Source organism: Spea bombifrons, chromosome 2 (genome assembly GCF_027358695.1).
Source record: "Spea bombifrons isolate aSpeBom1 chromosome 2, aSpeBom1.2.pri, whole genome shotgun sequence".
NCBI lineage: Eukaryota > Metazoa > Chordata > Amphibia > Anura > Pelobatidae > Spea > Spea bombifrons.
In genome coordinates this window covers 112081551-112098060 of record NC_071088.1, presented here as the reverse complement: position 1 = coordinate 112098060, position 16510 = coordinate 112081551, and the positions used below count along the sequence as shown (strand labels likewise).

The 16510-nt window shown below is 37.6% G+C and overlaps 1 protein-coding gene across 1 annotated transcript; it reads left to right on the top strand.

Annotated features, from left to right (window-relative positions):
• The first annotated feature begins 3358 nt into the window (after positions 1 to 3358).
• Positions 3359 to 15169, top strand: MMP19 (matrix metallopeptidase 19). Its single transcript, XM_053457675.1, has 9 exons — positions 3359 to 3590; positions 8048 to 8136; positions 8471 to 8601; positions 8879 to 9091; positions 10261 to 10506; positions 11042 to 11173; positions 11952 to 12116; positions 12512 to 12639; positions 14321 to 15169. The coding sequence occupies exons 1-9, from the start codon at positions 3507 to 3509 to the stop codon at positions 14555 to 14557; spliced, it is 1425 nt and encodes a 474-aa protein (XP_053313650.1). The 5' UTR covers positions 3359 to 3506; the 3' UTR covers positions 14558 to 15169.
• The last annotated feature ends 1341 nt before the right edge of the window (positions 15170 to 16510 follow it).

The window sequence follows — 16510 nt, the reverse complement described above, 5'->3', positions numbered from 1 at the left end:
CCCTTTTCAACATATTCCTGTAAGGGGCAAAATACTTGCTTATAGGGGAATGGAGAAATAGTGGTTCACCATACAATCATTGTAATCTTCTTACCATGCTTTTTTTCCATCTTGCTTTGTTACTAAAGCCACAAACTACGTAAAACTACTGCTGCCCAATAATTTAACAAACACATGTTATATGTGAAATGGTTTAGCTGTTAATCCAGCACCATAAAAGCAGCCATGAATAACAGAAAAAAAAAACACTGCAGTTGGGCGACTCTCCTACACCAGTTGGGGATAACAGAGATGTCCCTTGTAATATCCTCCTACCTGGCGCCATGCTTGTTTCTAGGGTACAGAACCAGAATATGATATCATATTCCATTGCCCAGCTCTTAAGACACAACCTGCAAGGAAGAGGCATTGGCAGGTAGGCCTTAAGGGTTGCTCTGGGTCAGCTCCCCTCTTAAATATACCACTAGATATAGCATGGAAGTCAGAGGAGAATATTCAGAATCAGTAATTAAAGCATACTCATGTTTAATTAGTGTTGACTAGAACTGCCTTTTTTCTTACATAAACTATTTTGAAGAAGAGTACCTGCAACCTTGTGATATTACTGGTAGTAGTATAGCTTTGAGATATGATGCTGTTTCCAAGAATGTTGCCAAAAAGTACTTAGTAGCCATTTGTGTTTGTAACATTTGTGTTTGAAACATTTTGTTGCTTGGACCTTGAGGGATTTGTCATCAAAATGTTAAAATGTAAGAACTTTCTGTGAATTAATATTACACTTAAATCAATTATTTATTTTGAAAAGTATAAAGTATTTTACATGTATTTTTGACATTTGTTGGAAAAAATACTTACCTGCTGGAAACACCCAAGAAGACACTGGAGCTGGAGGTGGACTTGCCAGATTATTGGAGAAGATTCTGTGGAATCCCTCAACACATTTACACAGGGAAAACAATAATAAAGGGGAACGCTCAGCCATTATAGATATTAAAATGCATATGGTGACTAAAGTGTACCTTTAAGTAACAACTCCTTCACTGTAAGCAATGTCAGACAAGAATTCCACCACATTGTGACTAAGAGCATCATTAAGATGTCTGCCTAAATACAGACATTTTTTTTTAAAAAATGGCCTATTTATTAATTCCCAGATCCCATGTCTACCGCACTAGAAGTGTCTGGTTTCCATGATGATAATATGATGTTTTCATTTCCCCCCTGACATGTATTAGAGGTTGGGGGGGGGCTATTAACAGTAAATACCAATAATATTTTCTAACCAGTGATCCTGTAGACATCAAATATTCAGTGTAATAACGGCAATGAAACGTGTGCACATTCAGATTCAGTAAAGGGGAACAATAGGAAAGGAGGTATTTTGATTCACAGGGCCATAACTGACACTGAAGACACCTCAATGTATAGCATCTTCACTAGAAATATTACATACATGTATATTACACACCTTCCAAACTATCAACCTGAAGAAAAGACTTCTGTGGTCCAAAAAGCTTGTATAATTTTACATATTTTTTCAATGGCAGTCCAATAAAGTATTTTATCTTCAACTAAAGACATTATTTTCTCGTGCGCTAATATAACTTTATCCCTTTTCCTCCAAACTATACAAGAATGGCAATATGGAGGGTTAATATATAAAAAATCAGAATTGCTAAATTCAGTACCACACCCTACAATTTATTTTTGCCCCTTTTATTTTTAAATCAGGAGAGACAGGAAAAGAAGAATTTGACTCATAACAGATTTCTTATATACAGAAGTGATAGGAGACTGTGTCACCCATGATTTGATAATGAAAAATAAAACAACAAACATGCAGTTGTCTTGGTGCTGAACATACTGAAAAGATCACCATTTAATTGGCTCTATGCAGACATTCCTTGGAAAAATGTCAGCCTTCTACTCTCTATTGATAGGCTATATAACAAAATGTGTAGTTGTTCTACTAAGTTTTGCTCCCATCAATACAAGATTTAACTTGTATTGTACTTCACATGAAGGGGCATATTATTGGATGGATAAGTGCAGTAACATTTAACAGCCCCATATAAATTTAGTATACAGTGGTAAGAAAATGTGAACCCTTTGGAATTACTAGCATTTATGTGTAAATTTGTCTTAAAATATGGTATGATCTTCCACTAAGTTACAATAATGAACAAACACAACCTGTTTTAACTATTAACACACAAATGATTGTATTGATCTTGTCCATATTGAATACATTGTTCTAATATTTACAGTGTGGGCCGGAAAAAGTGTGGACACCTAGGTTAAGCACTTCAACAAAAGCTAATTGGAGTCATGAGTTGGCAAACCTGGAGTCCAATCAAAGAAATGGGATTGCAGGTGGGATGTAGAGCTACTTTGACATAAGAAAAAACAGATAATGCTAATGTTGGGAACCAGTATTGGGTTTTAAGTCACTTGGTCTCAACAGTGGTCTTATTGAGCTCTCACTGTACTGATCTCTCAGTACAAACTGAAGACATTTATACACAGAGTCCATATTTACTCCTTGCTGATTATATATGAATCTGCTATAACAGCAAAGGTAAGGGACTTTATATTTCTGACAATAATCTTTAACAATGTAATAGCTGTTACAAACAATTTCTGAGGCAATGGAATACAAATAAGGATCAGATTCCTCTAATTGATTACTGACCCATGTGTGTTTTAGCTGCCACTTTTCTGGATCACCTTACTAGACTTGGCCCTTGGGCCTAAAGTTACCAATCCTCCAATGTCAGGACATGAACAGGATCACAAGTGTTATGACTGCACTGGGTCACAGGGATTATAATAACACTACTCTAAAGCTCCTACAGGTTTGCATGAACCCTATTCACTAAGATGTTTCCAAATGAGGCTTCATAGAATCATGAAAGAAGAATCCTCTGAATGAATACACTTCTTTTTTAATGCATTAATGTCAGTGTGTTATGACGATTTAATTGGATCCAGATTGAATTAGCCTCTTTGCGCACCATTACCTAAGGATGTCTATTCACATTTGGTTGTGAAATATTGTTGTGAAATGTTAAGGTCCACATAGTGATTGCACACTTGCCGATTTATCTCTTGTCTTGATGAGCAGAATAAGTGCATCTTGAGTCCTTTCATGCAGTGACTAAGTATCTGATTAATTTGGTTGTATATTTAAAACAAACCGTCAGAAGAGTGAATGACCAAAAAAAATTACGGTAACATTTTGAAATGACTACAATCTGATATTTTTTGAAATTGCTTAAAATTATTCATGCTGAGTCGGCAGCACTGGGTTAACGTTGCATTCCATAGTCCTTTCTCAAGAGGGTAGATGCAGGGGGGCAGCATAGGTGGAAGGACCGAGAGCACAGTTTGTGAGTCATTCTTCTGAGCTCTTAAAAACTGAGAGGGGAAGCCCACAGCAAAAACAGGCAGTAGCTCAACTCAGCTGCAAGGACAAACTTCAAATAAAAAAAGAGCAAAACAAAAGGATGCTGCTTCTCCCATTGCTCGTTGGACTGTCTCTGTCATCTTATGCAACACTAATAGATTTTAAAGCTGAAGTAGAGGCCCTGGTAAGTCTCTTGGTCGACAGGTATTTTTGTGTGTGAACGAAGCATAACTGGAAGAAGTTAATTATATTATACTGTCGTATATATATATATATATATATATATATATATATATATATATATATATATATATATATATATGGATTAGAATGTAAGATTTTATGTGGGTTTATGTGTTTGTTCTTGGGACCCATAAAATCCGATAGATAGATAGATAGATAGATAGATAGATAGATAGATAGATAGATAGATAGAAAAATATTACAAAATGGTCTCATGTGTTTGCATGATAAATGGCAAATCTTATATTCTTCTTATGTGTAATAGCGTCCATCTGTGCACTACCACATAGCCAACTATGGGAATTGTGGGCATAAAAAAGTTCTTATGGACCAAGTAAAGGAGTTTAATGAGCTATAGGATCTAGTTTTTATTCTGGCAAATGCAAATTATGCAGTTATCCAGTTTTCTCAATCTGCACAGATATCGCTGTTAACATTTACCCATATATACCCATGTATAATGTATACCTTTGTACAATGTGCCTAATGGACCAGTGGTACCTTTACTGCCATTCACATGGGAGATTTTTGTCCTTCAATGTGTGGCCACTGCCCAGATACTTGTATCAAGCAGGTGATCGCACATATTTACTTTATTGGCTGATGGCCGTCAAAGCACCAGGGCTAATATTAATCCTAAATCTGGCAACGGGAGAGATAGGGAGAAAAGTGAGACAAAGAGAAAGGGAAATAAAGAGAAACATAAAAAGGCAAACAATAGAGGAAAAAAGGGTGATGTAAAGAGAAAGAGGAGGAGAGATAATGAAAGGGAGGATAGAAACAGAGAGGGGATAACAGGGAGAAAGATAATAAAGAGGGATTAAGAGAAAAGAGAGAGAGAGAGAGAGAGAGAGAGAGAGAGAGAAAGAGAGGGAGAGAAAATTGGATAGGTAGGGAGAAAAGGGACATATAAAGGGAAAGATGGGGAGGAGAAAAAGAGAAGTTGAAGAAATAATAAGAAAGGGGAGAGATACAGATACACATGGGTGCAATCTGGGTGCTGGGTAAATTCTATGAATTAAATATAGGCATGGATGTCGGGGTTCCCAAAACAGCACAAAGTTATATTTTGAAATAAATATACCAACTGCATAAATGTGAGAATACCAATAAAATGAAAGCATGGTAAACAGATGACTTCCAGGAAGGCACTATACAAAGGAAACCTTAACAAGAAACATTCCAGGGAATCTTAAATAAAGATGACCCGTCGTCTTAACATTTTAAAGCGGTGGGATGCCACGTCCAGTGAATTGTACATGGTGACTCACCGCTTTTCAACCCAGGGATCTCAGTGCTCTCGTCAAGGAAATCCCTGTAAACCAGGACTTTAGGATACACTCGATTGAGTCATCTGTTTTAAAATAGCCAAGTTTACACGATGTTTGTTATTTCACATGTTATAGTTGCCTGGTTTTCCACAGCCTGCTCAGTGAGACAATGACCAGGCCTTTAGTGCCAATTAGGTCTCTGTTTCCTTTGTATTTTATTCTTATGCGATTGTGTTTTTATTAAGATTGAAATATTTGTAATTGTTTTTTTTAACACATTTAAAGTTTATTGTATTTGTAAAGTGTGGTATTGTATTTGGAAACCAGTAAAATTTGTTTGCACTATATTACAGCCCCTATAACGCAGGAAGTAAGGCATCCATAATCATGTCTGCGAAGGAATGAGAGTGCCTGGGGTTCTATATCTGGTAATTCGGACACATACTAACCTGAGCTGAAGATGCACATGAAGCCATAATATTGTCACAAATATAGTAGCATTTAGCTATTTTCGAAAAAAGGAATGGCTCACGTAAGGAACAGACCTAAAACTGGGCATCTGGCACACCAGGCAAATGCCGATAGGGCCACATTCTTACGTATAGGGCTACCCCATCAGATTGGATTATGCAGTGCGCAGCCGCATGCTACCGGAGTATTAAAACATAATGTGCATCCGCTGGCCTTAAAGTGTCGGTGCTGCCTTATCATCCATTTTCGGCAGAAACATTTAAGTGATTACTAGCTTCTCAAATAGCAGAGGACCATGGTGATGAAATATAGAAATAAAATATAAAGTTATTATTTATGCAATTTATTTTCTTTCAACCATAGGATCATAACGGAGGGCTATAAAAGTATGATATGAGTTCCCCTTCAAAAACTGGTAAAAGGAAAAAGTAGATTGTAAATCGGTCTGGAACCTAACAGGGGTACATATGTCTCTATTCCTCCATTTACTTAAAGGGTTGTAGGCAAAGTTGTTGGGTCCCATGGGACATTCTGCTTAGTCTCAGCTGCCTCCCAGAACTATTATTTGTGCATGATGGGATTTTTAGTCCACAGAACCTCCAGCTCCAACTTTCAGAGCTTTACTTTTGTCCTCTTAAGGGCAATTTTTTCCAACCTTCTACTGGCTTCTGGACTGATTGCCTTGTTTCTTCTTTAATCTAAACTGATTTTTTTCAAGTGCTAGTATTTTCTCCGACTTAATTAAAAAGGCATGTCTGCTTGCAGTATGTACATCTCTCTACACTGCCCTACAATCAACATCCCCAGGGCTGATGGTGACCTTGCTAGGTCATGTGTGTATTGCCTGGTGGTCACTTTAATAATTATGTTTAGGGTGCTGTGGATAAACTGGCCCCAGTCTTATCTTATTTATTAATTGTTTGACATGGAAAATATTCTGCAGATGTCCTTGGCTTTCCTACACATAGCATGATTTTAACCATTATCATTCCACTGCTTGAAGTCATGGATCAGCAAAGACTCTCCTTTATTTATTTTTGTTCATTCTGCACATTCACACTACAAATATAAAATGTTTATATAAACAGCAGCCGACAGATGCATTAATGGGCCCTGCAGAAAAATCCCTTTGTGACAATTAAAATGAAACATTCCCTAATTCACTATTTAAATACTTGATCGTGCTATGTGGAGAACGAGTGCAACAGTCTAATAATATATCAATGGTCTCAAGAGATCTCTCTCTATGCTCAGTGTGGTGAACCTGTGTAGGTGCATGCATGATGCAGCTTTCTATTAACTGTTATTTTAATTGAGCAAGTGAATGAATTTTAAATATTACAAGTCAAGTATATCACAAGCCTGGTCTACGGTAAATAAACTCTAAAATGGCCAATGTGGCAAGCCCATTTAAAAAAAAACTATTTTTTTTCATTGGTTTACCAGATGCTTCTATACCAGAAAGGAACAATGACTTTAACATCCCACGTTGCCACTTCTTTATAATAACTTGTCAGCAACCGTTTCTTTCACTGCACTAAAGAGAAACACCCTAGCCTGTTCAGGGGTCCGTGTTATTAAAAGTCTTGCTTGGGGCTACACAGCCCAGGCATATCTCTTGCCAATGTATAAACATGAGATTTCTCATTATGGGGAATCTTGGCTCCTTGCAGCTCAGGCTCTGATCCACGTGTAGTTACTAGAGAAACCTAAAAATCAACACTAAAAGAGAGGGATAAGTGTAAGCTTCATTACAAGTATTTGAGTAAGTGTGTTGGTTGCATATACCGAACGGTTACTTGGAAACATATTTGTTCTTGATAGAACTGTGAAGCTTCCTATAGAAGTCAACAGCCAATTCATAGGTTCTATTTTTGAACCGTCACGCAAACAGAAAATGTATTTTACTAAAAATGCTACTAAAGCTGTTGGGAGCTACAATTTATATCATGTTTAATATTTACTCATGAATGCAATTCTGGGAGGAAGTTAAATCTCGAATATGTTGCAACAAATATCTAGAATTTGTGCATAACCTTCACACAAAGACCCGATAAAAGGATTGAATTGTGTTTGGATTGACACATATATGGGAACTCGCCAAACAGCATGAAATGACAATGGTTAGAGTAACAGTCTTTATTGAAACAATTATGCATTAAACATAGAAAACTCTTCCTTTGTTGTTTTTTTCTGCTTGGAACACATAATTGCCATGTGACACAAATGCAAGAACCGATAGGTTGTTGCCATAGAAATGGAAAAATCTTCGTAAACGTTTCTGTGTTTTTGTGTTTTTATGCGATTAAACTTTCAGATGCAAGAATAAAATAAAAGGCATTCTAATGTTTATTTGCTTAGCATACTAGAGAGTGAAAATAATGTTTTGTCTAAGTGGAACACATTTAACTGGGACTAGAATACAAAGGGGCAGCTGCAGACTGTGTGATGTCCCTGAAAGCCAGATTGAAATTCAGAGATATTCCAGGTATGGATTTACAATCCGATTTTCCGTTAAACCATTAAAGATAATCAGATTTATACATTTCTGTAAATACGGCCGTGTGGGGTACATGGCCAGGAATGTTTTGTTGCCCACATCCTTTAATTTGTGTCCCCTACATTCACAAACAATCTTTTTTCTGTCCTGTATTAGAAATATCTACGGCAGTATGGATACTTACAGAAGCCCTTGGAAAGTGACACTGAGGATTTCAGTCCGGAGGAAGTGCGGGAAGCCATAAGGTAAGGAGACCATTAATAGTTTATACATACATACAAAATGCTCATGTGTTTTGTAGCGTAGCACACAAAGTATACATTAATGAATGGCAATAACCAACTGGAGTTCCCAGAGCAATAAAAATGACTAAATTGCAATTATTTTCTTGTAGAATTAACCGATTTGTTATTTATATGAACTAGTGTTATAATGCCTTTATTTTACAATACATGTAAAATATGCAAACCGTATGCGTGTCTTTTTATGAAAATGAATGGATAATTTTAGATGATTTTAAAAGTCTTTTGAAAAATGGATTTACAAAGACCTCAAAATCTAAACTTTCTTTTTCTCCAGAGTCTTCCAGCAATCTTTTCAACTGCCTACAACAGGAATATTAGATGAACGCACCTTGGAGAAGATGAGACAGCCTCGATGTGGGCTAGAAGATCCCTTTAACCAGAAGACTCTAAAATACTTGCTGTTAGGTAAATCATACATTCCAAGATTTTTTTTTACATACAAAGAATAAAGCCCTGCTTTCTGTATATGCTGCTAATCACACCTAAGAAAACTTTTATTGTTATTTTTGATAGCCAACACCCCCCACCCCCACGCAAAATATCCACATGCTGACTTTTTTTGTGTGTACATTTATGAGGAATGTGGAGGAATCATGGACATGGGCAGGTATAACCCCCTTCTTCTAGAGAAACCTGCCGTACATTGAATGCAGTCTGATAATATCCATCTTTACATTGACAGGTCGCTGGAGAAAAAGGAACTTGACTTATCGGATATACAATTACACTCCAGACATGACTCCTGCAGCAGTAAGCACTGCCATTCAATCAGCCTTCAAATACTGGAGCGACGTCACACCGTTGACATTTAAAGAGATTACATACGGAAGGGCAGATATACGTATTTCATTTCATCAGCGTGGTATCAGTTGCTCGCGACCATTTGATGGACCCGGTAAGTATTACGTTTGGATATCATGTGTCTCTACATCTTTGGCTGGAGTATACCTCTGCTCCATCAAAGTGCTGATCAACAGGCCATAGATTAAAAGTAAACATTATATCCTAATGATCGCTCAAACCCATTCTTTATTTCTATTTTTAACTGTAAAAATAATTTTCAACTCCTCTGGGTAGTTGAGGGTTTTTAAAGATGTAATAGAATAACAAGATGTCCAAGAAGAGTGAACGGTTTGTACAATATGTTTCGGGAAGTTTGTTCTCTCTGTTATTGGCCATTGGAACGAAACCAAATGTGTCTTTTCAAAATAATACATTATATGGTAACAACAATCCTGAAATACTGAAAGCATTGCAGAGATGTCAGATTCTTAGCTCAAATGAGTCAGTTACTGGCGTAGTAGTTGTTCATTAACATGTCCTCCATGTAAGCTGTGCATAAAACAAGCCCTGTAGTGGAACTTGTTGACAGAGTTTACTAAACATGGTGTACTAGTAGTCACAGTTCCATTGTTTCCATTGTACATTGCTGTGCGTTTTATTTTAATCATTTTTCTAGGTAACACATCTTACTAATATTATCAATAACAAACATCTACATCACAGACACCCAGCACTACTGATGTCCCCGACACCAGAGAAATATTGTCAGGATTCAATCTGCAGGGCAAGTCTAGCCAAGTTGCCCAGCAATATAATGGCTACCCCTGTCTCACATACAAAAAATAAAAAAAAGGTTGTGTAGGCAAATCACTGATAGGTGGAAATAGGATGAGAAAGTGGATAAGTTATGTTCAAATACGCATGGGCTATGGTCAGAATGGGTGAGAAATAGACAGTAGTTGGTGGGATACTAGCTACTAAAAGACATGCGATAGGCCCGCATACCAGAAAATATGAACCTGTCTCTTTATAGAGCCACAGTGACATTATCTGACAAGAGGCAGCTGATGAGCTACCAATGAGTAGCTCTTCAGTTGCCATTGAGTAGCACACTCTACCTGGTGCCACCTCGCCAGAGAGACAGTCACGCTCCATATCCTGAAAACAAGCCCGTATATTTATCTTCTTTTAGTGCAACTAAACCTCATAACAAAATAACATTTAAAACATACGTGAAAAATATAAATCAATGCATTTATTGACTTGCTTGGCTTTCCACAGGGAAGGTGTTGGCACATGCTGACATCCCAGAGTTGGGCACAGTGCACTTCGATGAGGATGAGTACTGGACAGAGGGCACATACCTGGGAGTAAACCTACGCATCATTGCAGCCCATGAGTTGGGACATGCTTTGGGTCTTGGTCATTCTCGCTACAGTAATGCCCTGATGGCTCCTGTCTATATTGGATACAGACCTAACTTCCGCCTCCACGATGACGATATTAGGGGCATCCAGGCGTTATATGGTAATAAATACCCTGCCAATTTTCAAAGACAGTTCTAATAGTGATAGGAATGTATTGTGTTGTTTTGTGTATTGTTGCATGAAATCAAAGACTGAGCATATTGCAACTCATAGACTGTCTATCTCACTTATTATATAAACATATACATTTGCCTCATGGCAGAATACAGGATAACTGCAGCAGGGAAAGATCCAGATAATATTTATATTTCTATTGTTTTTCATACCTGCTAGAAACTAGATGAAATCTCAGGACCCAGTACAATTTAGTAGCTACAAATTTGTGGAAAACTTACACTACACCACAATGTTAACTCGTTGTATTGGCCATTGATACCTAAAATCCATATGAGCGCTGCTTTAAAGTTGTTTCACCTGTCATAAAACAACTATTAAAATTATGTTACAAGTTGGTATGATGGCCATTTTAAATTTTGTTAGCCATATGTGTCAACCTCTCAAATTGGCTTTCCATATCTATGTATATAAATTAAATGAACGGCTTTGTTCTATATGAGATATGTAATATTTTTCAGGTAAAAAGGCACAAAGAGAAGATGAGGAAGAAGAAACTATAACAACGGAAGTTCCAGTCACTCCCTCTGTCCCTATTCCAACTAGCCCAATGCCGGACCCATGCAATGACAGCCTTGATACCATAATTCTAGGTCAGTGTAAATATTTAAAGCATTCCCACAGCTGTGAGTATATTGATTTGCTTTCTGACTGAAAGTTAATAAGAGGCGCAGAGACAAAGAGGCATTTGATCTGTAATAGAAAAATAGTATTTGAGGCAGGTGAGAACCTTTTGAACCATCTAGTTTACCTCATTTACCACTATTAGCCGAAAGTTTTCTGTTCCTCCTGTAAAGTATATAAGAAATAAACAATACACCAAGGAAGAACTGGTTGACCCCAAATATAACATTGGAGATAATACCTAAACTTTATGGAATCATAAAAAAGAAATTTGAAACCTAAACCAGATATTATCCTATTCTGAGAGTAGAAATAATTAATGTTACCAGAAGGGCCTAATAACATTATAGCAATAAGTTAAATACATATTTAAATATTTACATATTTTCTATGACGGACACTGTCACTGGTTTACTTGGATAGAATAATTATTAAAATTTGCTTTTAATATTTTATTTGTTGCTTTGGGGATATATAACTTTTATAAATAAAACAATAAATTTTAAGGTGGTAAGGTAACTTTGTGGCGTAGATGAGGCTGCCATGTGCCCTGTGGTGAGAATGACAAGTAAACCAGAAGGTAGTTAGACTGAAATCTTCATGGACTGGCACATAACCTGTCCACAGCCAATAATTGTATTATTGCACATAATATACTTCTGAATGAAATACATGCTTTCTCCAGCAGAAACAAGGGAAATGTGATACTCACAGATACTCAACTTTTTTTTCTCTCGCAACAAACAGGTCCTTATGGAAAAACCTATGCTTTTAAAGGGGATTATGTGTGGACTGTTACTGATTATGGAATTGGCCCTCTCATCAAGATCCAGTCCCTATGGAAAGGGCTTCCCGGAAACCTGGATGCAGCAGTACATTCGCCACGTACCAAAAGGACTTATTTCTTCAAAGGTTAGAAAACAAATCACAGAACCAATTATTAATGACTATTAAACCATCTACTTGGAAGCCACATCTATACAGATGTCTAAGGTGAAACTATCTGCTTTAAAACATTTGTTGGTGCTATTCCCAGTTTTCACTCTCTCACTATTTTAATAGCGCTACTTAATCCGCAGTTTGTCCTTGCAATATGTTTCTTTATACACTATGTTTCCATGTCACGACATGGAAAGCGCTGTCCTGGAGTATGTGGGATGTATAAACTCACATAAGGGAATAAATCACTCTGTAATATATCTCACTCTCTGTAGGCCAGCAGTATAAATGTTCTAGTCAGCATTGTGGAGAAATATGTGTTTTGGCCTATCATTCTACTCATACCTGTTCACTTTCCTCTGTTTTAGGAGATAAACTCTGGAGGTACACAGATTTTAGGTTGAATTATGGGTACCCTAAACTGTTAACTGGAGTGCCCCCCAATCTGAATGCTGCTTTGTACTGGGATGGAAACCAGAAGATATTCCTGTTTAAGGTAAGATTACATTGTATGAAGACTAAGCAGGCTGACTAGTGGTCTGCCAAGGGGGTTTGGGGGGCAACTGCTGATTTGAAGACTGGGACACCTATCTGATTCCCATTTGCGTGTTCTACTTGCAGCTTCATATGTCCACAGCAGTAACACCTCCTTGGGTGTTTTATGTACACACGTTATTGGCCCCAGTGACATTTATTAATTGCAGTTAATGGTGGCGGTGTTTGGCACTGCAATTAGCATGATTCATGCGCTGGGTCCCTTGCCATAAAAAACACTATTGGGATATGCAATCACTCTCAGTGAAGTATAAACAGCAATGTTATAATTACAGCTTACATCGTGTATGTACTGGGACTAGTTAGAAACATTAATCAAGCAAAACCATGATATGAAAATGGTAAATCTAGAAGTTGTTCTTCAAGACATGAATATGGATTTTCACAGCACATTTATGCAGCTAACTTCCAGCATTTAAATGGAGAGTATCATGAAAATGTGTTCACTTTTTAATAGAAAGCACAATCTAAATTGTAGTGTGTTATTTTAGATAAAGCTAGAGTTCAAATTTATTTAGTGATGTTTTCTGAAAAAAAAAAAATGCTGCTAATTAGATGTCATTGTCTTAACTTATGCTAAGAAATTTTTCCGATCTTGCCATAAGCAATAATATGCCTGGGTCTTATCTAAAATATCTCTATGGAAGTACATTGTGCTGCCTAAATTCTCCAACCAACGCATTAATCGCTAAAGAAACAAAGCCACGAAATAATAGTTTAGTTGTACATTAACAGGCAAAAAAATGAGTATACGTTATATAAAAACAATAATAAACAGCACGATATATACACGTATAATATATACAAAACCAACGTTGCTGATGGTAGTGTCCTTTCTCGTAAAACAGCTCAAGTGTAATTGCATGGTTCTTATAAGGGTGCGTCTTCAGCAAACAGAGTAATTTTATGTTCCCCTTTCCAACTGCTTTCATTATTTTTATTTTATTTGCCATAGTTGCCTGCTTTCCATGTCCCTGCAGCTGGCCCCCGGGAGCTGCCTAGTTATTCCGTGCTGGCCTTGATTCTAAATGAACATGTAAAATGTTCCAGCTGGCTTCTGTCCTGTACTTTGATTGTAACAAATATCTGTGAACACATGTACATGTTTTAAATACAGTAAGCCTAAAACATGCCCTTACTCGAGAACCACAAGCATGCTAAGACTCTTCTGCTGGCAGGAGTTCTTTGTATTTCGGTTTAAACATTAATGGTGGCATCATTTTTAGTCTCCATCCAAGCTAGTGAGGAACCCAACAAAATCACCGCCATACCTAAGACGCGGTGTCCTTAACCCCTAAATGACAAAGCCCGTACATGTACGGGCTCAAAATGCATTGTTTTCAATGGGTTTCGGGACTGCCCATTGTCCTTAGGGGGTTAAATCAATCAGCATCAGTAATTTGGATGTTATCTGCAAAATCAGTCATATGTCAGAGCAGCCGCCATATGTGACAAGTAAGCAAGTCAACACGCTAGAGTTTTGAGAACAGTTGACTGAGGAGTGATTGCCAATTTTAGGAAGACATATTTCAAGATCTTTGTTCTGTGGCTAGCGATGTGCTGTTCGACTGTTGGCTACTTTAAGCCTAACTTGTACTCTAAACTCTCTTTTTCCCATTAAGGGTGATAGCTATTGGCAGTGGGATGAGCTGGGTTGGAGCATCCTCTCCTCGAAAAAAATCTCCAGCCTATTTACGGGTGTCCCAGGCAACGTTGACGCAGCCTTGACATGGAAGAACAGCAAGATTTATTTTTTCAAGGGAGACAACTACTGGCGGGTGAACAAGCAGCTGAGAGTTGAACGAGGATATCCCTTGAGTAAGGCTGAGCGCTGGATGCAGTGCCATCATTTTGATTAACAGCAAGATGAATGACACCGTGCACAACTTCGTGGCTCTCAGAGATATCTAATGTGATTTATGACATAGTTTGATCAAGGAACGCTGATGAATTTCAAGAAATCACAAAGAAACCAGCAGAGCTGCCACCAGAAGTTCTTCACACACACTGTGCTTGATAACAGTCAAGTAGTGTGGGGTACTTATGATAAACATAATGCCATAACTCTACATGGGCCTAGTGCCACATGGAATCCCTATAGACCAATAACAGCAGAAGACATGTTAACCAGAGACACGGAGCGTGCACTTCTTCCAGTTTGTCTCTTTCTGCGTTCTCCATAAAGAAATGGCTCATATTTTAATGAAGTCCTACATATGAAAGAACACTTTAGAATGCATAATATACACCATGGATGCTACAATATATTGATTGAGTGTCTCTCGTTATGCTACTTCCACTCAGGGAGGTTATCAAACTCAGACCTAAGAAACAAATGGATTTTTTTCTGCTGTTTGGACCATTCCATTTGTTGCTATAATGACATAACCATTTATTTAAACTTTGTACCAGAGAGGGACCTAATTAATAACCCTTAATATGTTTTATTCACTAAAGCGGGTGGTTGCAGGTGAGTTTCAACTGGTCAGACTCAACATATATTATGACAGACCAACCCCATTGAGCTTCTGCATAAGTAAATCAGATTTCTTCACATTCACCTCACCTGTTGAAGTCATAGTTATACTGCAACTCCTGCTGTAGTGAATTAGGACCATTGTGTTGTTAGGGGACTGTTATAAATATAGAATGGAGTTGGGAGAAGCATGCTAATAACGTGAGGACCAAACACAAATGAGGTCGTGCTTGATATGTTTGTCTATTACATGAACACTTATGGTAAATGTGTTCAAGAGACGCTAACAATCTGTCTTCTGGTACATTCCCATGTTTACTTAACGCTAGCATAGTTCTGACGCATTTTTTGTTTACAGAATTCAGTAATGCAAAATTACCTAATTGTGCCAAAATAAACCCGTAGTCATGATAACTGGTTCCATACACAAATGCCCACTCCATTTATTATTTGGATCTTGGCTGTTTTCCCCTGGAAAATGTCTACAGCTCCCAATAGTAATATTTTTTTCAGCCAAAAAAATGCAAGCCAAGTGACACCTTCGGTTTTGCATTAAATGTACAGGACAGCTAGGATTCCCTTAATCCCACTCAGTGGTTCCAGGGATTAAGACGTGATTACGCAGACTACTGACAAATGTACCTCCAAGTACATTCAAATATTTTTTTGTCCACAGGTACATTCTAACAAACCTATGCAATCCAATAAACAAAGTATATGTTTCAACACACGCGTGATCTTTATCCAGTTGAGGGTTTCCAGGGCTATAACGTGCTTCAGCTACTTTAAAAGGCAAATAGATACAGTGCTATAGATTGTTTTGCTCTCGGAAGGCCAGACTCAAACAAAGCCTGACTCTAGGGTTGTTGTAGTGCCGGTTCGCCCACCCATTGGGTGAGAATAGTGCTATATAGGTTTGGAAATTACTAAGCATATAATGCCACCTGCTGGCGGGTGGCATGTTTTTTTAACACAGCCTAATCTTGACATGTATGTTGCTACTAACATTTAAGGAAGGAAAGAAAAACAAAAATCACATTTAGGGCAGTTCAGAGGTGTGTGCAACCATATTGGGACTTTGATAGTTATATGTTAATTGTTGCACTATGTAGAAGACAGAGGGCTGTCAACTGTTTAATATCATTTGGCATTTGTTGGTCCATGACACAACTTCCTGTTATCTTTTAATTTGCTGAAACACACAAAGGACAATCAGAACTCCGCATTCATTTCATATGTAGCATATTTTTCTTACGTGCTTCTATGCCCGTTGTGTTACCTGCTTTCTCTGCAAAGCAGGAGTTTTTGGTGTACATAACAGTCGAGTATGGTAGCT